This window comes from Aquarana catesbeiana, linkage group LG04, assembly GCF_042186555.1.
Source record: "Aquarana catesbeiana isolate 2022-GZ linkage group LG04, ASM4218655v1, whole genome shotgun sequence".
NCBI classification, from domain to species: Eukaryota; Metazoa; Chordata; class Amphibia; order Anura; family Ranidae; genus Aquarana; species Aquarana catesbeiana.
The window spans coordinates 472,146,664-472,170,929 of NC_133327.1; the positions used below are offsets into that span (position 1 = coordinate 472,146,664).

The window sequence follows — 24,266 nt, forward strand, 5'->3', positions numbered from 1 at the left end:
AAGCCCATCAAAAGTCAGTCGAAAGTCCGTCAAAGTCCGCCCATGTGCACACGGCATTAGTGACACCTCAGTCTTCCTTTATGTTTCCACAGTTTTCTAACTTCTGAGTGAGATTGACAAGGTGGCTGCTTAGGAAATTTAGTGCTGTGTATTACAGACTGAATCACCATGCTTCCCCTGTATTCTCAAGGGTTTTGATCTTGTGGATATCATGGTCAATCAGAAGGATTGAGGTTTATTTCTACATCATGTAGGGAGACAGTATAAGAGGGGTAAGAATAAGGCGACTGGCTGTATGATTTCAGGCTGAATTGACATGGCTGCTTTATTCTGTCGGGCAGAAGTTTATTATCCATAGGAGTTAACACAATCCTGCTATAGGAATATAAGGAATAAGATGAAGATATTGCAACTTAATAAAACCAATATGAAACACTCTTCTAATAAGTGCAAAATAATAATAATGTGGAACGATGAAATTACATCATCATGTTTCATATTAATATTTTTTGTCATCCACTTTAATGGCATTTACCATTAGATGATTTATTACTTATATACAGTACTTGTTTGATTTGTGGATGTCAGTTCATCTTTATTATTTTGCACTTACTAGGAGAGTGGTTCATATTGGTTTTATTCATTTGCGATATCTTCATCTTTTTCCTTATCTACCACCCATTTCACTACAGTGCTGCACCACACACTATTATTCATTCATTTCAGGGTCACTGATTTTTGCCTATCGGTGTTTGCTGCAGTAAATTTCTTACTTTTTGAAGTGATAGCACAAGAGCATTTCTCTAGTACATGCATAAACTACTGTGAAATTCCCTGTTTAGCAACTCTGGATGGAATTATGTTATACAATATGTAGTGATGAGCCAAACATACCAGGGTTTATCGAAAGAACAGTATTGACCATTTTCTAAGCTTATAGGCAAAGGATTGTCAAATAAATGGCATGGCGACTGGGCACTGCCCTTATATACATATGCCAAAGCAAATACATTTTTTTTAAATTTCAACTGGCAGGGAACAGCAATTTTAGGACTGCTAAAAGTGAAATTAATAAAGTGTTACTAAAGGCAAAACTTTTTTTTGTTTTGTTTTGGAAAGAGAGACGGAATAGAACCCCTGTCACGTTTTATTGCTGTTTGTGCACCCATTAGGGCAACTCACCATCTTTATTTGTCCTGCTTAAAAGTGAAATTAAAAGAAAATCCAACATTCTCAATGCACATCAAAACAATAATATATGGGACATCTTCCAAAGGGGCCATTTATTTTTGTGACCCTGGTGACACTGGGATTCTCTCACTTTGGAGGGATTTCCTGTATGGGACAAGGAGTGAAGGTAAATCTCCCCAATGGAATACAGATGGCAAAAAAAAAACTAACAGGGGTTATAACTCTCCCTTATTCTATCCAAAAATGAAATGTTTTGCCTTTAGTTACATTTAAAAAATGCAAAACTCCACTAAATAACATGCATTCTATCCAAAAATGAAATGTTTTGCCTTTAGTTACATTTAAAAAATGCAAAGCTCCATTAAATAACATTGTTATTGTAGCACTGACCCTGTCAGTGAAATGGCATATCTGTATAATATATAACTTACTGCAGAAAAACTGACATTTATAAAGAAAAGGGTGTATTTAAATTGCCTTCAAAATGACAAGGGCCATTCTATTCATCTATACCAGACTCTTATGCTAGATGAGGGTCTGGTGTAAAAAAAAAAAAAGGCGTGAGCGTTCCTTCATAGTTCATACCAGGCCATCAGGTCTGATATGAATTTTAAGGGGGACCCCAAACAAAAATCAAGAAAAATGTGTGCAGGCCCTCTCAAAAATACTTTTTTCTAATCATTCAGTCTGACTGACCAGTCAACCAGGCTGTATTTATACTTCACTTTTTTTTTTTGGGGGGGGGGGGGGGGGTAGTAGTAGAGGCACTCTTTCTTCTCCTTTCAGCTCCTCCTTTTTAATCTCCACCTTGAGCATATATAATTCCCTCTCAGCAGCCTCCAATGATAGGGATCAAGGGGTGTCAGAGGTCTATGCTATGGCTAAAGTGGAGAAGAGGGTTTGCACAGGACGGTGCAGATTAGGGGCAAGAAGTAACTGCAACCTTGCTATTATTCTGCCAACCCCACCTTACCAGATGTAGCAATGAACAGGCAGGTATTACTGTCCCAGCTGCTAGAGCGCAAAAAAAAAAATACACCTTACCACCCCCACACCCAGCACTTAAATGGCAGCTTGGCCAAACTGCTGGTCTTATTACTACTACCTTTGCATTTCTGATGGATTCTGCCCCCATTTGGTGAGGTGAAATTCAGTGGGAATTCCATCTGCTTGTAAACTGCCTGATATGTAATAGGACAGTTGGGTGGAACTTGACTTTGGCCATGCTGCAGAAGGTTTCACATGCAGCAGAGCACCATCAATGAGTACATGAATATGTCATAAGGACAGGCTGGGTGAGCTGGGATACTTTTCCCCACACTGGTGGCTGCACTGTATTGTCACCATTTTGGGAGGTGATAAGAATGGTGAAAAAATGCTTGTATCAGCGACACTGTACCAGTTGCGACACTGTACCCGTTGTGTTCCTGCTGGAGCCCACACTGCATCGCATCATGGACAGGGCACTTGAGACAGAGCAGCAGCAGGATGAGGAGGAGTTCCCAGGGTCTGCTCTATTCAGACACTGTCCCTTTGAGGTCAAAGCAGGGCCAGAAGAAGGAGTATTGTTGCCATGTGGACGCTGAGACTAAAGATTATCTGGGTCAATCTTCCAGGGGTCAGTTTCAGGCCTCCAAAACTTTGGGGGTAGCACATGGGTGGGGGGAGGCAGTTCAAGATAATATCATTCTGGGTCAGTCCGCATCTAGTACTTTGTGGCACATGGGCTCCCTCATACTCTAAAGCCTAGGAAGCTAGGATTCGCAGCATAAGGGGAATGGTATATTACTTGCTAGCAACCCTCCTTGATCCACGTTACAAGGGGAAAGTGGGTATTATCCATTTGGAGTGGCTCTGCATCCACTCTTGTCCCCGCATAATTGGCCACCATGTGATGCAGCTACTGCTGACAGCAGTCACCGCTGGCCACAGCTTTCTTAGTATGCAAATGAGTTACTGGGCTGCCCTGCGACCAGAGTGCTCTCTGAACAAGCATTTAGGGGGCATTCTGACAGACAAAAATGTGAGTTTGTCTACAGCCACTGTTGATTTGCTGACATTTGTGAAAAGGAACCAGTCTTGGGTCAGCAACAGCTACCAAGTCACTGCTGCAGATACTGCTGGATAGGTATTTGGGATAACCTTTTTTTTTTTTATCTTAAAAAAAATGACATAATGCCATCTTTTCCATATCTGGTCTCTATGAGCACACCTAGCCACCATTAGTACATATCTTTATGTATCACCATTAAAACCTCCTTCCATTATTGTAAGCCTGCTACCTTTACCATCTAAAAATGGCGCAATACCAATATCGGTGCCTGTGACAGATCCAACCGGGACAGGGGCTTTTGGAAAGGACTGCAGGATGGTGTAAGCATCCAGGGCTTACTACGCATGCACCAATAGTGCGTTGCCGCAAGAGGAAATCTGTGCCAACTGAGCATGCGCCAAAGACGCCTCAGTGCGCCAACCCGCACCTGCACAGAAGACCTAATGAAAAAAGGCGGGAAAATGCCTAGGAGGCGCATAGGAAGTGAAATCATACTTCCCTATATAAGCCCAGCCCAGACACTGCCAAATTGATGGATTGTATTCCCATACTAGTGTGTGATCTGTCTGAACTTGTTGTGACCTGGAAATCTATTTGACTACTCTTAATTGCTGCTTGCCATTGACCTCGGCTTTGTACCTTGACCATTTTACTTCTTTGTCCCTTTTGTACTCAGCTGCCAGATTGTAACCGACCCCGGCTTGGATCTCAACCATTCTTCTTCTGATTAACCCTTTTATACTTCGTTGCCAAACTGGACTTGACCTCGGCTCAGATCTCGGACTAAGGCTTGCACAGTGCTCCGCACCCCTGGCACCTGTGCCACTGGGTGTCTACCAAGTCTCTGTCTCCATCTCCAGAGGCTTCAAGGACCCAAGGTGCAAGGGGGGTCTCCCCACTACTTCTGTCTCACATCAGGTACCTGGCCCTCATGACAGGTGGCCTCTTGCCTACTCACTATGGGACCTGGCTTTTAAGGAAACACTACTCTTTGGGAGGTATGTGCCTGGGGGACCCTTGGTGTGGTCTTGTTTGGATTCAGTCAATATCTCCCCAAAACACACAGACTATGGGAACTGGAGGTTCCATATATATATATATACACTGTGATTGATATTTTGACCACTGTACCTTGTTTTAAAACCATTGTGGGATGTTTATGCTTATTACCATAAGCATAAACATCCCACAATGGTTTTATAACAAGGTACAGTGTAATTCAGCTTGGTGCCGAATAGTCTGGATGGGCACTGAGTCACCCAGGTGGCTAGTTGTTTAAGTAGCTTAATGTTTATAGTATATGTTGGCTGTTGTTTAGCTATGTTAATTAAATCTCTGTTTGCAGTTTGGGTAATGTGATCAAACCCTCATCTGATTGTGTGGTATATAAATTCTGTGTGATTTTTCAATAAACAGTTCCAGTTTGCATGTACCAGTTCCAGTATAGCTAGTCTTGTATGATCAGCTATAATATCTGGTTCCTATGTCCAGACTGGAAGAAGTTATATCTTGATGGAAGCACCCAAGCTGGGTGCTGGACAGGTTCCGTCTCATTTGGTGGCAGCAGTGGGATTTTCTTCCTACCTACAAGCAGTCCAAACCACCAACGTGACCCAGTGTCGGGTGATATCGATGAAGTGTTCCAGGAGCAGTCAGCCAGAGCACAGGAAACTGTCTTCCCTCCCCAGCAAGGATCCGTGCACCTGGGAGACAGTACCAGAGAAATGTTGTCCCAGCAGCCAGATGAGGGTAAGGGAGATGGGGCAGCCAGCTCCTCTCCCCAGCAGCAGATCAGGATCCAGGGGGGGAGAGGAGGTGATAATTCTCCCTCACCAATGGCAGTGTAGGGACTTAGCAGTGAATGAACTCGTCCATGCTCCCCAGCGGGAGTCTGGGAAATTGGGAGATGGAGCAACCGGCTTATCTCCCCAGCAGCAGATCAACAGTCTGGGAGTGGAGGAAGCTGTCCTCCCTCCCCAACAGTCAGCCAGGGCAGAGGAAACTGTCTTCCCTCCCCAGCAAAGATTCCTGCACCTGGGAGACAGTACCAGAGAAATGTCATCCCAGCAGCCAAATGAGGGTAAGGGAGATTGAGCAGCCGGCTCATCTCCCCAGCAGCAGATCCACAGTCTGGGAGTGGAAGAAGCTGGCCTCCCTCTCCAACAATTAGCCGGAGCGGATGATGTGGGGTCCACAGCAGAAGCGCTTGCATCAGGGCAAAATGCTGCCAACCTCTGCCCAGCACCGGCAACAACTCCAGAGTCCCAGGGAGCTGGGGCATGTGGCCCCTCTCCCGAGTCACAAGCTGATATAGTAAAGCTCTTACTCCCAGCTGAAGTACTGGCAACAGGGCAGAGTGCTGCTGGTCTCTGCCTAGCACCTACAGTGTCTCCACAGCTTGTGGGAGCTAGTGTAGTAGTGGTGTAGTCGGCCCCTCTCCCCAGCAGCAGACTGAGCCCTGGAACGGTAAAGACAACCCAGTTGAAGGGATGGCAGCCGGACAGAGATTTCATGACCTCTTTTCCACACCTACTGTTGACAACTATTCCCTGCAGCCAAGAATGGAAATCATGTGGACCAACTATATGGGTCTACTCTGCCCAACTAAAGCAGGTCCAGACTTAGGACCTTGTTAGTCGACCCTGGATGGGAAAAAATGTGACAGACCCAACCGGGATAGGGGCTTTTGGAGAAGACTGCAGGATGGCCTCTTGCCTACTGGCTTTTAAAGGGAACACTACTCTTAGGGAGGTGTGTGCCTGGGGACCCTTGGAGCGGTCTTGCTTTGGATTCAAGTCCATATCTCCCCAAAACACACAGACTCTGGGAACTGGAGGTTCCATATACAGTGAGGAGAACAAGCATTTGATACACTGCCGATTTTGCAGGTTTTTCTACTTACAAAGCATGTAGAGGTCTGTCATTTTTATCATAGGTACTCTTCAACTCTGAGAGACGGAATCTAAAACAAAAATCCAGAAAATCACATTGTTTTATTTTTAAGTAATTAATTTGCATTTTATTGCATGACATAAGTATTTGATACATCAGTAAAGCAGAACTTAATATTTGGTACAGAAACCTTTGTTTGCAATTACAGATATCATACTTTTTCTGTAGTTCTTAACCAGATTTGCACACACTGCAGCAGGGATTTTGGCCCACTCCTCCATACAGACCTTCTCCAAATCCTTCAGGTTTCGGGGCTGTCGCTGGGCAATACGGACTTTCAGCACCCTCCAAAGATTTTCTATTAGGTTCAGGTCTGGAGACTGGCTAGACCACTCCAGGACCTTGAGATGCTTTTAACGGAGCCACTCCTTAGTTGCCCTGGCTGTGTGTTTCGAGTCATTGTCATGCTGGAAGATCCAGCCACGACCCATCTTCAATGCTCTTACTGAGGAAAAGAAGGTTGTTGGCCAAGATCTCGAGATACATGGCCCCATCCATCCTCCCCTCAATACGGTGCAGTCATCCTGTCCCCTTTGCAGAAAGGCAGCTCCAAAGAATGATATTTCCACCTCCATGCTTCAAGGTTGGGATGGTGTTCTTGGGGTTGTACTCATCCTTCTTCTTCTTCCAAACACAGCGAGTGGAGTTAAGACCAAAAATCTCTTTTTTTGTCTCATCAGACCACATGACCTTCTCCCATTCCTCCTCTGGATCATCCAGATGGTCATTGGCAAACTTCAGATGGGCCTGGACATGCGCTGGCTTGAGCAGGGGGACCTTGCATGCACTGCAGAATTTTAATCCATGACAGCGTAGTGTGTTACTAATGGTTTTCTTTGAGAATGTGGTCCCAGCTCTCTTGAGGTCATTGACCAGGTCCTACCGTGTAGTTCTAGGCTGATCCCTCACCTTCTTCATGATTACTGATGCCCCACGAGGTGAGAACTTGCATGGAGCCCCAGACCGAGGGAGAATGAACTTTTTCTATTTTCTAATAATTGCGCCAACAATTGTTGTCTTCTCACCAAGCTGCTTGCCTATTGTCACCAAGCTGCTTGCCTATTGTCCTGTAGCTCATGCCAGCCTTGTGCAGGTCTACAATTTTTTTCTTGATGTCCTTACACAGCTCTCTGGTCTTGGCCATTATGGAGAGGTTTGAGTCTGTTTGGTTGAGTGTGTGGACAGGTGTCTTTTATAGAGATAACGAGTTCAAACAGGTGCAGTTAATACAGGTAGTGGAGAAGAGGAGGGCTTCTTTTAGGAAAAATAACAGGTCTGTGAGAGCTGGAATTTTTACTGGTTGGTAGGTGATCAAATACTTATGTCATGCAATAAAATGCTAATTAATTATTTAAAAATCATACAATGTGATTTTCTGGATTTTTGTTTTAGATTCCGTCTCTCACAGTTGAAGAGTACCTATGATAAAAATCCAGACAAAAAAAAACAGACCTCTACATGCTTTGTAAGTAGGAAAACCAGCAAAATCGGCAGTGTATCAAATACTTGTTCTCCCCACTGTACATATTTGGGGCCTCTATGCCTCATTACCAACAATGACTGCTTCAGACTATGAGACTCAGAACAGATGTTAATATTAGGGATGGGCTATCTGTTCGAGTCGAACATTGGCTGTTCACCCGTTCGCTGAACAGCGAACAATTTGGGGTGTTTGTGGCAAGTTTGAAAAGCCGCGGAACACCCTTTAAAAGTCTAGGGGGAAATCTAAAGTGCTAATTTTAAAGGTTAACATGCAAGTTATTGTCATAAAAAGTGTTTGGGGACCCAGGTCCTGCCCCAAGGGGACATGTATCAATGCAAAAAAAAGTTTTAAAAACGGCCATTTTTTCGGGAGCAGTGATTTTAATAATGCTTAAAGTGAAACAATAAAAGTGAAATATTCCTTTAAATTTCGTACCTGGGGGTGTCTATAGTATGCCTGTAAAGTAGCGCATGTTTCCCCTGTGTATATAACAGTCCGAGAGCAAAATTACATTTCTAAAGGAAAAAAAAGTAATTTAAAAGTGCTAGCGCTAGTGCCGGCTATTAATGAATTGTCGGTCCCGACAATACACATAAAAGTCATTGAAAGTCATTGAAAAATAAAAAAAAAATGCGTGGGGTTCCCCCCAAAAATCCATACCAGACCTCTGGTATGGATTTTAAGGGGAACTCTGTGCCAAAATTTAAAAAAAAAATTGCGTGGGGTTCCCCCAAAAATCCACACCAGACCCTTATCCGAGCACGCAACCTGGCAGGCCACAGGAAAAGAGGGGGGACGAGAGAGCGCCCCCTCTCCTCCTGAACCATATAAGGCCACATGCCCTCAACATGAGGAGGATGTCCCCATGTTGATGGGGACAAGGGCCTCATCCCCACAATCCTTGCCCGGTGGGTGTGGGGGTCTGCGGGCGGGAGGCTTATCGGAATCTGGAAGCCCCCTTTAACAAAAGGGACACCCAGATCCCAGCCCCCCTATGTGAACTGGTAAGGGGTACGTTGTACCCCTACCATTTCACAAAAAGAAAGTGTCAAAATGTTAAAAAAAACCACAGGAGACGGCTTGGGTCAAGTCCTTTATGAAAAATAAAAAAATAAAAAATAAAAAAGAGATTCTAGCGATGTAATCCAATAAATCCATGCTCCTACTCCAGCGATGTAACCCAATTCTCGGTCTCCAGTGATGGATGATCTTCAGCGACTCCAGCGAGGAACATGCACTCCACCGGAGGCACCCAGCCAATGACACGGTGCCAGCTTGACAGTTCTTATGTAGCTGAGGGCGGGGCCACCCATCACGTGACCCCGTCCCCCTCTGACAAGGGGAAATGCCGCGGTTTCCCAGTGACATGTACGGGTGACCCCTCCCCCCTCTGATGCAACACAGGATTCCCGTTGCATCAGATGGGGGCGGGGTCATCCATACACGTCACTAGGAAACCCCAGTGTTTCCCCTTGTCAGAGGGGAACGGGGTCACCTGACGGGTGGCCCCGCCCTCAGCTACATAACAACTGTCAAGCTGGTGCAGTGTTATTAGCTGGGTGCCTCCGGTGGAGGCAGGATTCTGTGCGTGTTCCTCTCTGGAGTCGCTGGAGATCATCCATCGCTGGAGATCGAGAATTGGATTACATCGCTGGAGTAGGAGCATGGATTTATTGGATTACATCGCTAGAATCTCTTTTTTATTTTTTATTTTTTTATTGTTAATAAAGGACTTGACCCAAGCCGTCTCCTGTGGTTTTTTTTAACATTTCTTTTTGTGAAATGGTAGGGGTACGGATAAGAAACATACGGAGAGGCTGGAGGAAGAGTACACAGAGGGGCCAGAGGGAGAGAACACAGGGAACAGTTGGGGGTGATCAGTGCAGCGGGAGGGACAGTTGCAAGCATATATCTCCCTGTATGGCCTTTCATCTGACAGCCACGGGAGGGAGAGGATGAAGTGGCAGTCAGCTGAAAACTATACAGGGAGATCAGTGTTTGCAAGTGTTGTCGTTCCCGTGCACTGATCACCCCCGACTGTCAATAAGGGCTGGTCATCCATGGGTGCAGTGTGGGACCCGCCCCCCCGGGGCCCATGTTCAGTTGACACCCTGCACTCATAGATGATACGCCACTGCACACGTAGGTGTAAACACCATATATATTGTATGCAGGCTATTTAAAAGAATTTTGCATTTTTAAAAATTTCACTTCAAGCATTATTAAAATCACTACTCCCTGTCAAACAGAAGTAAAAAAATGTGTTTTGCTTTGTTACATATTCCCAAGGGCAGTGCCCAACTTCATGCCATTTGTTTGACAATCCCTTACCTATTAGCCTAGAAAATGATCATTACTCTTTTTTAACATTTGGCTCCCATTAACTTCATAAAGGTTCGAATTCAGCCCCCACCTTCAGTAATGTTTGCCAAACCTGCCTTGAACTGAACCCAGGTACATTCAGCTAATCCCTAGTTGTCATCTGAATGCCACAACATACTGCCCCATAGCTATAAAAAAAGTCAGAGGAGGTACATGTCGTCTAACTCTCTGCTAAACACTGTAACATATCTATATAGATAGATATGTAATATGTATATGTAGATATGTAAGTTCAGCAAACACTCTATTACTGAAGCATTTTGCAATAAATAGAATAAAGGTTTATGAATCATAATGAAAAACAACATATACAGTAAACACCATTTCATAAACTTCTAAATATAACAAAAAAATCAATAAAACAAAATTATGACCAAAAAACAATTGTAAATATTCCTGTTAAGGTAATAAAAGCTAATAGGTTTACCTTTGTAAAATCACTAGCAATAAATCCTTGCTCAAAGCCACTAAACATAGTGAGCGGAATCAAAAGGCATTGACGTTTATCACGGAGATGCTTAAATGCTGCAAGAAGCGTGGAACAAGTATTATCTTCCTGTTGAGCTTTCTCTGCTTGTATCTCATCCAAAAATATGATGATCAGTAATACGGCTAGAACACCACAAGCTAAAATATGGAATAAAATTGCAATGTGTTAAAAAATTGGTTGACAGTATGGAGTTCTTAAAAATTAGCATTATAATTAAGAACTTTTTTTTTTTTTTTTGGAAATTGTCTTATGGTTTGGGGACTTGGGACTAAAACCTTCCAATATTTTTAGTAAATATATAAAAAAATTTTGAAAAAGACATTCCATGTTATAAAGATAAAGAAGTGCACATATACTGCAAACACAAACTTACATAACTATATACTGTACATCCAAACTTAAATTATTATTATTATTATACAGGATTTATATAGCGCCAATAGTTTGTGCAGCGCTTTACAACATTAGGGCAGACATGACTAAGGGATGTGCAGATTATTGAGGCTATCGTTTCCTATAAAGCTACCAACCCCCGTATTCATTCAACCCAATGAATGACCAGACGACACATTCTTTTTGGAGTCGAATGGCCATAGCAGCCATTTTTATTACAACAAAATGAAAATACAAAAACTCTCAACATACAACATAATGCATATAATACATAACCATTTACATAACCATTAAACCAAATAAAAACTCAGTTTAAACCTGCCCGGTCTAGAGATCTTTGAAGGGGAATATTTCTCGACCAACTAGTTGTATCTGTACACCCCATAAAGGCCCCACGCTGTGTATTACACCAGCACAGGGACAATCACCAGTTACTTCCTTCCAGATACAACCAACTACAAACCATTGTTGCCATTGTATTGTTAGTAAGGGAAGGGACACCCATACCTCCAGATGGGCCCAACCCCCCAAAACCTCCATTATTTTTCCAGTACCGCCTTCAAAGACCCCATAGACCTCCCGCTGCTGCTACGATTATCTAGAAAAGAAAATCACAAATCTCTAACGGTACTATGCAAGGGAAACCATACCCCCTCTAATGCCTGGCCCACCAGGTGTGAACCATCCTACCTCGTGCGGGCCCAGCAAATTACAAATTACAAAGGTGACCCCCAAGAAAACATAAACCAAAAAAGGGGAGGGTGGGTAGGAAAAACCTTCCATACTCTGTGGCAAACCAGCTCCGACTGAGCACTGGTGAAAAGAAACGCCCCTCTACCTTCCTACGCAACACCCCCACACTCGGGACCCACCAATCCTGGTAAGTGCCATAATATCCCCCCTACTCCCAACTCTTCCTCCGCCTCACTGCCCACCCAATTCATGCTGGCCCTCCTCCCAGTTGCACTTTCTGCTCCGGGCCATTACTTGACTAAGAGATATGCAAATTATTGAGCCTATCGTTTCCTATAAAGCTAGCAACCCCCGTATTCATTCAAGCCAGTGATTGACCAGACGACACATTGTTTTTGGAGTCGAATGGCCATAGCAGCCATTTTTATTACAACAAAATGAAAATACAAAAACTCTCAACGTACAACGTAATGCATATAATACATTTTACATAACCATTTAACCAAATAAAAACTCAGTTTAAACCTGCCCAGTCTAGAGATCTTTTAAGGGGAATTTTTCTCGACCAACTAGTTGTATCTGTACACCCCATAAAGACCCCACGCCATGTATTACAATAAATGAGGGCGGACATACGATCAGAATCGAGGAGACTCCCAGCGCCCAATACTTTGCTCCACCTTATCATCCAGGCCCCAGCGATATGCTTCAGTAGCCCTCCCCAATGCGGAAAGAATGGGAAGAATAATTATCCGCCCGCAACCCCGTTGCCACCAGACATTTTTTAAACACCGCCTGAAATTGGAAGCGGGACAGGGCAGTCCCATCCTCATGCATGAAGAACACACCCGGGCCTTCGAGCCTAATCTGAGATAAATCTCCAACGGCCCGGACTGGACATACCGGAGAGAAGGGGACTGCCTTCAACTCGACTCGGGATCCCCTGCCCAACTGATCTGTCTTGGATCACTGAAAAAACACCCCCAAGGTATCTCCCCGAACCCACACATCCTAGACTCCCAAGCCACCTTCACCCCTCCTATTCCGACTCACCAGTTAGCCTACCTAAAAACGCCCAAAAAAAGGCCAATACAAAAACAGCCTGGAATAGAGCCCTCTCATACCCATACACACAAACCTACCATGGTACCAAGGATGGAGAAAGAAACAGGGCGTCTTGTGTCAGCTGCAGAGCGACCCACGCATTACCCCCGCATAGCACGCCTGACCATAAAAGCCTTGGTCGCGTCCTGTTGCCCAGCCAACTGAAACATAAAAGCCAACCCGGCTAACTTCCGCAACATATAGGAAGCAGAAACCCCGCATTCAAAATTCCTGCCAATGAAATAAACAGATGAACTCTACTCTCATCATGTTAGCACCCCCCAGCATCACTTACCAGGTCCCCCCATTGCTACCAAACTTTGCTCTAAGCCGTCCAGGTAGCCGCAGAGACCGACTTACGGATCAAGAAATGGTAAGTGGCAATGCGACACTCTACAGCCGTTCAGGGCAGGGAATCCCATGCAGGTTCGCGTTCGGTGCCAATTGACGGAATCTGTCCCACCGGAAACGAGATAACGCATTGGCCGTTGAATTATCAATCCCTGGAACATGCACAGCAGACACAAAACAATTTATACGCAAACAAGTAAGAACCAGGTGCTGCAGTAAATGAACAACAGGAGGAGAGGAAGCTGTGTTATTATTAATGGCCTGCACCACCCCCAGGTTATCACAATGGAAACATACACGGTGATTACTGAAATCCTCCCCCCCCCACAACTCAACAGCCAGCACAATGGGAAACATCTCCAAAGCCGCCAGGTTGCATACTAAACCAACCTCCCACCACACCGCCGGCCACTCTCTAGCACTCCACCGACCCTGGCAAAAAGCCCCAAACCCAGGTGACCTGCCGCGTCAGTAAAAAGTTCCAAGTCAAAATTCGAAACTACCTGTCCTAACCAAAGAGAGCGACCATTATAGGCAGTCAAAAAGGAATCCCACACTTTCAAATCCTCCCGATGATCCTGCACCAAGCTAATGTGGTGCCCTGGCGCCGGCCCTGGCCACTGCCAGTCGCCTACAAATAAACGCACCACATGGGCATAATACGGCAGGCAAAATTCAACTTGCCCAAGTCAAATTTTACCCGCAGTCAAATTTTCTTGCCCTGCAAGGCCACAGGAATTTCCTTCTTCAGATCCTCAAGTTTGTCCAAAGGCACTCCACCAAGGTATCAATGACGATACCCAAAAAATGTAATTCCGTGGCCGGGCCCTCGGCCAAGGAAACCCCAAAGGATTGGAAGATTTGTTGTACCGTAGCCAACAGGGAGGCACAGACAGAACTCTCCACCGGCCCTATACACAAGAAGTCATCCAGATAGTGAATGACTGAGGACAGGCCCGAAACATCCCGAACCACTCATTCTAGAACGGAACTATTTCCCATTTGTGCTATTTCCCATTCCCTGCTCCCTCCCCCCCATGGATGGGACAAATGATGAATGAGCTGAAATTCGTTCGGCTCTGTAACGAGCCCCTGCTCGCTCGGTTCCACTCTCCCGACACTCCTCTGTGGCTATTGAATCAGATTGCAGATCGCAACGTCTGATGGTTGGGTCATCTGATGCTCCGGGAATCGAACTACAGCTATGTGCCGTTCGAATCCAGTTGTGATAGCGCAGAACAAACACCAGGCAGGCTGTATGTAAGTTCAAACAGGAATCTCACTTTTATTGGATGCACACAACACAATTTTATACACAGCAGTTTGAACACCCCGCCCCCAACAACCACTTTCCTATTGGTCAATTGTAAAATACACTTTAGTCTTCAATTAAGGTCCTCTTGGCCATGCAAATGAGGACTTGAAACAGGGTCAGCAGGGATTGGTCCGATAGCTTGAATAGGAGGACTGATATGTGTAATGACACAGAGAAGCCCCAGGGGGTAATTAAAGTACATAAACAAACAGTCAAACACAGAATAATGCCTTCCTTCCAGACCATGGAGCCGTCTGGAGGGGGTTAGCCTTAAAACAGGGCAGCAGATCCACCCCACTGTGTACTAGAATCAAAGGAGAAATACTTCAGTATTCCAAGCTTCATGACAGGCTCTTTCTTGGGGACAACACCCAAAGGAGAGACAACCAGATTTGGCACTGGCGGTGACTCAAAGGGGTCAGCCATGCAACCCAATGAAACGTCATTAAACTATTTTTCTGTAACAACCACCGGATGCGCTCTAGACGACCGCAAATTGTCATCCAGAGGTGGGACCACCTATAAAGTACTGCTTACCTTGAAACCCTCAGAAAAAAACAACTCTAGCAACACAGCCGCTTCCCAATTAGTATAACACCTTCTTACCTTCACCGGCGTCCTCCCTTTTTCCAGAGTCGCCCCCTTTTCTGCATCCCTGTTTAAAACACTGAGACTGAGGGTGAGATCCCCTACAGCCGGAACATTTGTGCTGGAAATGACACTTAGCCCTGAATTTGCAATTACCGGCATTAAATTGCCAGCAGAAACCCCATGTGACTACCGGCCGGTTGCACAGTGAAGGCTGCACCCCCGTCCCCACCCTGAAAGGGAGCCACCGCACTTCTTGGAGAGGACACCAGCTTCATCCAGAGACTGATATCCTTATGGTCCCACCGCATAGAAGGGCGGACCGCCTTCCGTTGGCAGAATTGCTCATCATAGAGCAGCCAAGCAACTCCCGCGTACACACGCTGCGCCTCGCCAATGTCTAGATAGCAAAAAAGGGGGGAGCAATTTTCCGTGGCTTTTTCCCCAAAAACACTAATAATAATAATAATATTCGCAAACACCTGCAACCAGTTTGCAAACGTGCTGGGAATCAGACGGTACCGACGCTTTTCCTCTTACTCTCGTCCGGTTTAACTTTGTCCAAGTTGAACTTCTCCAAGGGCAACAAAGAAAAAATTTCCACGTATTCCCCCTTCCAGATGCGTTCCTTCACTTCAGAATTTAAATGAGTGCCCAAAGGACCCTCAAAAACAGACGTAGACTTCACATTTGGCGGCATCTGCTAAACGCACCCCATCTGTCCCAACAGCACCTTTTACCGCTGCAGCAGCTGCTGTGCTGGCCCCCGCCACCACTGCCGGAAGCGGAAACAAGGGAATTGCTCGCCCCCGCAATACTTGGGCTGCCCCCACCATCCCAGAAACCACTGCAGGCGAGACCAGGACGGGCACCAGGACGGGCACCAACTGAGTTGTGCCCTGAGCGGCGGAAGTGCAGGCCACAGCCCACGCCACCACCGGGGAAGAGCCCACCACCGACTGTGTACCAGCCTCGCAGCGCTCCAGCACCTCCCGCAGGCAAGCTAACAAAGTGTGCACCACCCCAACTTCCTGTGCCGCTGCCAAAGCCGGGGGGAACCTGTACTACTAACTAAACAAGCCAATGACCCCCCCTGTACCACAGGCCCCCCAGGCCCCCCACACCGCTCACTGAGCCCCCCAAGCCAGAGACAGTAGAAGACAAGGAAAGGACAGAAGCAAGGTTCTTACCTTGCTGACGCTGCCCATCAGGACATCCAGCCGCAGTTCCCGCTCCATGTGCAGTCTCCTGGATCTCGCCCTCCTCTGAATCCGAGATCTCCCCTTCTGACATCCCGTCTTGCAATCTCTCCTCGGCCTCCCCGTGCTCCGAACAAGCAGGCCGCAGTGATCTGTCACTGTGTCTCATCGGGCACACTCCGGTGACTTCATCACCGCGCGCCATACTGAAACTCAGGGCCCGCTCCACGCAGCCTCCACGCTGTGCTCTGGGCCGGGCAGGAGGAGCCTGCCTAGCCACTGACTGCGTCTACTTGTTGACGATGTCCCCCTGCAGCTGGCAGGCCACTGGCGACCATCCTCTCCGCCCTCGCCTACCGGAACTGGGGGCCCAGGCTGCTCCAGGCATCAGGCCGGCACCCGCTGACTCGTCTTTCCCATGCCGAGCTGCCCTCCAAGCAGGCGGGGAGCCTGCAGAGGTGGCCACGCCATCCGATCAGTGAGTAGAGGACGGGTTAGAGCAGGCCTCAGACATAACGCTCCCACCCAGGGTCCGCCGTAGGCAGGGATTCCTCCCGACCACCACGCTGGGCGAAGCTGGTTTTCGCTTGGCCGATGGTGGCGAAGGGTCCTGGGCAGGGCTCCCAAAATGGTCTTGGACACCATGTGTCACCTCCGGGCTGAAACGCTCAGGAGGCCTGGACCTCCTAGCACGTGGGCGACCAGGAGGAGGGGGGCCAGCTGGTGCATCCGAGGAGGCCTGGCTGGGCTCCTGAATAAATTCAGAAACTGCGGCCTGTAGCCAGCCAGCACCTCTGGCCACCGCCTCCCCTCGGAGCTAGAACAGCAGGGCCTGAAGATCCCCCATACTAGTAACTACTAATGTCCTTTCAGATGCCAGAAAAGAAAAAACCTTCCTTCCTCTGTGGCAAACCAGCTCCGACTGAGCACTGGGGAGAAGAAACGCCCCTCTACCTCCCTGGGCAACACCCCCACACTCGGGACCCACCAATCCTGGTAAGTGCCATAATACCTCCCCCTACCCCCAACTCTTCCTTCGCCTCACTGCCCACTCCAGTCATGCTGGCCCTCCTCCCAGTTGCACTTTCTGCTCCGGGCCATTACTGTACAGTTACAATACAACAGAAGAGGAATCAGAAGGCCCTGCTCATCGGGGGAGGGTCAAGTGATACAAAGGTAATAACTGTAGGGGATGTGTTGATGAAGAAAATAAAAGTGCAGTGGTTAGGCGAGAGCAGGATAGGCTCACTAAGAAATGCTAGTATTTCTGTTTTCAGTAAATGCGATTGCTCCCTTTTAAAGGAGAGCTCCAGCCTGCATGAGGCTGGGCAACAAATGTAAAAATATGGATTACCCCCAATGTTCTGTTGCTCTGATCTGCAGAGTTTGTGGCTGTTACAGCATATGTGTAGTACCTTGTTGTTTATGTAAGGAGTTATCTCACAAGACAGTATTAATCACACACATCAATTTAAATCAGTTGCTTTTACGGCCAGTTCACAATGGTGCATCACAGTAATAAACACATTTCGACATGCGTTAACATACTGTATATACTGTATATGACAACAGATGTATCACAGTGTGCTGCATTGTGAATACATTAAAACAATTAACTTCATGCTTAATGTACCACAATGCACAGATTTGAGACCCAAGGGGAAAGTAACCCAGAAGTTTATATTGAGAAGGTTTAAAAGTAACCAAAAAACTTTCCAAAACCCTGCATAGCATAGTAGCTGCTTCTTATAACTGAAGGTATTCATGTCTCATGCAATCATTTGTCCCAAAAATAAGTCAATTACCGGTATTCCTCATTTCAGGATAGTGAAAAGTATTTTCAATAATAATGATCATGAAATTAAATTAAAGTGGTATTAAACCAAAAATGTATAACATATTGCAGCTTATTAATTCTAATGCCGCGTACACACGACTGTTTTTTCTGTCAGAATAAACTCTGACGATTTTTCCGACTGAGTTCCGCTGAAACGGACTTGCGTTCACATGATCACACCAAAGTCTGATCGTTCAGAACGCAGTGACGTGCAACACGTACGACGGGACTAGAAAAAGGAAGTTAAATAGCCAGTAGCCAATAGCTGCACTTTCATGGTTTTTGGTCCGTCGGAATAGCATACAGACGAACGGTTTTCCCGATAGGAATTGATTCCGTCGGAAAGATTTAAAACATGTTCTATTTCTAGGTCCGTCAGAATTTTCGAAAGTTGAAGTCCGATGAAGCCCACACACAATCAAAATATCCGATGAAATTATTCCATCTGACCTTTCCGACGGAAAGTCTGGTCATGTGTACGCGGCATTAGATGTGCTGGCTGCATTTGTTTTCTTGATTTTTTTAGGCTTTTTTCCCCTCTGTTTTCACCTGGTAATCTGGCCCCACTCTGGATGAATGAGCACAGGGCACCTCTGGACAGGAGCATTGTCAGTATGGAGGGAATGGAATATTAGATGTGGTAGCAGATTTAGATACAACAAATTGAAGCCAAACTCCAGCTAACACTACAGTTACACAAGCAGTTTTTTTTGTTTTTTGTTTTGGATAAAGGCACCCTTGTCAGTGGTAAACGGTTTGTCTCAACATTCTTAACTGAGATGTTTGCAAAAGAGCTTGTTCTGATCAAAAAAAACACAGACTTCATTGGCCAGATCACCAGGCGATAATAAAAGAAACAAAGCCTAAAAAAGAAAACATGCAGCCATGACATCTAAAATGTTAATTGGTAATCTGCAATATAATAAATGTTTGCTTTTGGGTTTATTCAGTTTTAACCATGGGCACAAAAGCTAGGTAATGAAAACTATAGTGACCCCTTACATTAGCCGTCATTAACCACTTCCCGCCCAAGGACGTCATATGACGTCCTGGACTTTCACTGGCAATATCTGAATGATGCCCGCAGCTAGACATCATTCAGATATCCTTGCTTGCAGCTGGCGATTCTGTGCACCATAAAAATGATCATAGCGGCTATCATTCTCAATCTCTATGACCGTCAGAGGCCCGGGCGCGCTATTATAACTTCACATCCAGGCCGCGGTTGTAAACAAAGCCGCAATCGCGGCTGGTAAGCATGGGATCGTGGATTTTTTTTTTTCAATCTCATGCTTTCCAGCCTGGAGGAGAGATTTGGGGTTTTATTGACCCCGCATCTCTCCATAAAGAGGACCTGTCACGAATGATTCCTATTACAAGGGATGTTTACATTCCTTGTAATAGGAATAAAAGTGAACAAAAAAAAATTTTGTAAAAGAAAGTAAAAATAAAAAAAATAAAGTAAAATAATTAATAAAATTAAAAAAAAATAATGTAAAATGCCCCTGTCCCTGGTAGCTCACGCTCAGAAGCGAACGCACACGTTAGCGAACGCCCACATATGTAAACGCCATTTAAACCACACAGGTATCGCCGCATGCGTTAGAGCACGAGCAACAATTCTAGCACTAGACCTGCTCTGTAACTCTAAACAGGTAACCTGTAAAAAATGTTAAAGCGTCACCTATGGAGATTTTTAAGTACTGAAGTTTGGCGTCATTCCATGAGTGTGCACAATTTTAAAGCGTGACATGTTGGGTATCTATTTACTTGGCGTAACATCATCTTTCTCATTATATAAAAAAATTGGGCTAACTTTACTGTTTTGTTATTTTTTAAATCATGAAACTGTTTTTTTTTTTTTTGTTTTTTTTTTTAATTTACAAATTTGAAAAATTGTTGCGCAAATACTGTGCGAGATAAAAAGTTGCGATGACCACCATTTTATTCCCTAGGGTGTCTTATATATAATGTTTGGGGTTCTGAGTAATTTTCTAGCAAAAAAATTAAGATTTTTACATGTAGGAGAGGAGTGCCAGAATAGGCCCAGTATGGAAGTGGTTAAAGTGGCCCCTTACATTAGAATAGTGAACCCACACATTGGTGTCAATGAAAAATGTTACTAAAATGTCAGCCTGACATTCATGACCAGGGCAATGATCATATAAGTGATCAACTGATGAGTGCCCCATTCGGCTGGTGATCAGTGGAAAAGCGTCTCTTGCATCAGTGATGGTTAGTCACAGGAAATATGCTCCTTACATTGACAATCAATGGGAATTTAATGTTTTAATGTTTATCAGGTAGAATGCCTAAATAAATCATTAGTATCAATACTAATGGGGGTGGAAGATCAAGCCACCTGAATGACCTGCACATCAACAAAACAATCCATTACTGTCTGCACCTAGGATGGGCATCTCCAACCACCCCACCATTATTTTTTTTTTTTTTGCCACACATTAGCAGATATCAAATTATGCCTTAATGCATTTTACAGAAATATTAGTAACTCAATACCTTTGTCTTTCTCTCTGCCCAATGCCACTGACTACTACATGCTGCACGTGCCGAGCCCACCAAGAAGTCGGCAATGCGATGCGCTAATCACAGGCAGTGAGACATTTCCCGATCTCTGCAGCCGCACATCGGGAAATGTCTCACTGCTTGTGATTAGCGCTGTGCAGTGCAGCATGCGAATACGCCAGAGCTCATCCTTACAATTGGGTCAGGTGAACTGCCACAGCTCTGGTTCTGACACTCAAAAAGGAATTATTTTGTTGACTCGTGGTAGCTGTGTGAGTCTGTAATTAGGTTGCATTACTTCAGGTCATGCTGAATGGATATACAGGATGGGTCTCTGGTACCTCCCCCTGGATCTAGAAGCTTAGAGAAGCTTCTGTAAATTAGTGGGCAGAGGCCAGGACGTCCTTATCTGCATACCTGACAGAATCTGGCTGATCCCAAGGCAGAGGGCATGACTGGGTGGGTCATGACAGTCAGCCCTTAAATAAGGTGGAGCCTGGCCAGCAGGGGAGTCAGGTGGAAGATGGAGTGCTGAGATTGCTGTTGTGTGGCCCGGGAGGGGACCCCAGGTCTGGGGGCTCTGCCTCCAGGCTGCAGCTGAGGAAAAGGAGATGAAGCCTAAGAGAGGGATCTCCATTAGCTTTGGGTCTTGTGCAGAAGACATCCGGGCTGGCATGTGGAGATCTGATCAGTTGGAGGGCTGAACAGGATTCCCAGTGCAGTGGGGAGCAAAGGACAATAGATATGTGCAATGTGTTTCTGTCCAAATGTAAATTCAGAACTTGGATGTATCCGAATCTCTGAACAAAATAGTAACACATTTAAATGAAATTTGTTTAAATTCATTTTGCATATTCTTTTTCTAAGAAATTACAATTTTGTGGAGCAATTCAAATTCAGATCAGTCAAAAAATGATCGACTGATTCAAATTCTGTGTGAAGAATAGCTGGTTCTTAACTACTTGACCTCTGAAAAATGTACCCCCCTTCATTTCCAGGCCATATGTTTGTGACTGCGTTACTTTAACTGACAATTGTGCGGTCGTGCAGTGATATACCCAAATAAAATGTATATTATTTTTTTCCCACAAATAGAGCTTTCTTTTGGTGGTATTTGGTCACCTCTACATTTTTTTGCACTATAAACAAAAAAAGACCAACAATTTTGAAAAAAAAAAAAATTTTTTTTGCTCTGCTATAAAACATATCCAATAAAATTTTAAAAAAAAATCTAATTTCTTCATCAATTTATGCCAATATGTATTCTGCTGCATATTTTTGGTAAAAAAAATCCCAATAAGCATGTATTGATTGGTTTGCGCAAACGTTATAGCGCGTACAAACTATGTGATATATTTATGGAATTTTTATTATTTTGTTTTTTTTACTAGTAATGGCAGGGATCTGCGACTTATAGCTGGACTGCGATATTGTGGTGGACAAACCGGACACTAACTGACATTTTTGACACTTTTTGGGAACCAGTGACACTAATACAGTGATCAGTGGTAAAAAATATGCACTGTCACTGGCTAGGAAGGGGTTAACATCAGGAGCGATCAAAGGGTTAACTATGTGCCTAGCCAGTGCTTGTGTACTGTGTGGGAGGTTCTTTTACTAGGGGAAGGCATTGATCCATGTTCCTGCTGTGCAGAAACACAGGATCAATGTCTTCCCTACTGACAGAACGGTGATCTGCCTTGTTTACATAGGCAGATCGCCGTTCTGGCTCTCTGCCTAATGATCAGCAGGTGCCAAAACATCAAGTCTGCGGTACCCGCAGATCAGCTCCCACTGTGTATAATCACAGCGGAAGAGGGTCACCAGCAGCGCACATGCACAACCCAGACCTGGAAATGCAGGATCTTTACTAGATTTGTGATCCTGCACAGCAGAGCTGCCTTGCCGCAGTATATGCAACTCATACAGTTGGAAAGCGAGAAAAGGAGCGGGCTGGGAAGCCGGTCACCGCGTCCTTAACAACCGATGACTTTCCCATTGACAGCTGAAATATAAACAAAAGAATGCCGGCAATGAAAAACAAAACAGCACGTGGTCCCCCCCCCCCAATCCATACCAGGCTCTTTGGGTCTGGTATGGATTTTAAGGAGAACCCCACACCAAAAAAAAAAAAATGGCATGGGGCCCCCCACAAAATCCATACCAGGCCCTTATCCAAGTATGCAGCCCAGCAGGCCAGGAAATGGGACGAGTGCCCCCCCCCCCCAAACCATACCAGATCTTTAACCACTTCAGTACTGGGCATTTTCACCCCCTTCCTGCCCAGGCCAATTTTCAGCTTTCAGCGCTGTCACACTTTGCGCAAAAGTTATAGCACCTACAAAGTAGGGGATAGATTTATGATATTTTTATAATTTTTTTTTTTTTTTAACTAGTAATGGTGGCGATCTGTGATTTTTGTCAGGACTGTGATATTGTGGCAGACAGATTGGACAGTTTTGACACTATTTTGGGACCATTCACATTTATACAGCGAGCAGTGCTATAAAAATGCACTGATTGCTGTATAAATGTCACTGGCAGGGAAGGGGTTAACACTAGGGGACAATCAAGGGGTTAAATGTGTTACCTAGGAAGTGATTCTAACTGTGGGGGGAGGGGACTGACTGGGGGGAGGTGACCGATCGGTGTTCCTCTGTACTGGGAACACACGATCGGTCTCCTCTCCCCTGACAGGATGTGGATCTGTGTGTCTACACACACAGATCCACGTCCCTGCTCTGTGACCATAACAATTGCGGGTGCCTGGCGGACATCGCGGCCGCCAGGCATGCGCACCGGTCCCCGAGTGAAGCGGGGAGTACGTGCGCGCCCCCTAGCGGCCAGGAAGCCGAGGACATCATATGACGGCCGTCCAGGATAAGAGAGACACCTTGCAGCCATCATTTGACTATACACGGGATGTGAACAGGTTAACAAGGGTGCCCCCTGATCCCGCCCCCTTGTTAATGAGCATTGGGTAAAAAACAAATGTCCCCTGGTGTAGATCCATTGTTTATTTATGACGATTACCGCACTGCTGGACCCCCGAAAAAAGGAGAAAAAAAACCTCAGGTCTCGTCGAAGGCCCCCACCATCTCCCTGCTCCGCCGTCTGACTGTTCTTAAATAGCTAAGGGGCGGGACGTTATCGACCAAGGCATGCTGGGTGGATGACATCACAAGGGGTTGGGTCAGATGACTCCGCCTCTTAGTTATTTAAGAAATCTCAGACAGCAGAGCAGGCAGATGGCGGGAGCCTTCGACGAGATCGGAGGTTTCGGGTTTTTTTTGGGGTTTGGCGGTGCGGCGGGCATAGTAATTGACATTTTATTTTGATTTTTGATTTTTTTAATAAAGAACTTGTCAAAAACTCCTGGCAAATGTGGCATGTCAGAGGGTCACCTGCACTTAAAGCGGAAGTTCCATTTTTGGGTGGAACCCCGCTTTAAGGATGCAGTACCTGGCTTCCCGACCCGCTCCTTAACAACCAGCTATTCTTCACACAGAATTCGAATCAGTCGATCATTTTTTGACCAATCCAAATTCGAATCATTCTGCAAATTTTGAATTCGATCAACTAAATGAAATTCTTAACATAAAGAATCTATCTGAAACTAAACACATTTTTCATGTTTGAAGGCATCACCTGGGTAAGGATTCATATCAAGGACCAGGTGGTAGAGCGGGTCAGAGTAGTCCTGACCTGC

The 24,266-nt window shown here is 45.4% G+C and overlaps 1 protein-coding gene across 1 annotated transcript in view; it reads right to left on the bottom strand.

Moving 5' to 3' along the window:
* The window catches only part of LOC141140426 (protein unc-93 homolog A-like), an 827,018-nt gene that overhangs the window by 180,169 nt on the left and 622,583 nt on the right, over window positions 1-24,266 (bottom strand). Inside the window, exon 5 of the mRNA XM_073627591.1 lies at window positions 10,489-10,688. Within this exon, the coding sequence (XP_073483692.1) occupies window positions 10,489-10,688 (200 nt within the window). The remainder of the gene's footprint in view (window positions 1-10,488; window positions 10,689-24,266) is intronic.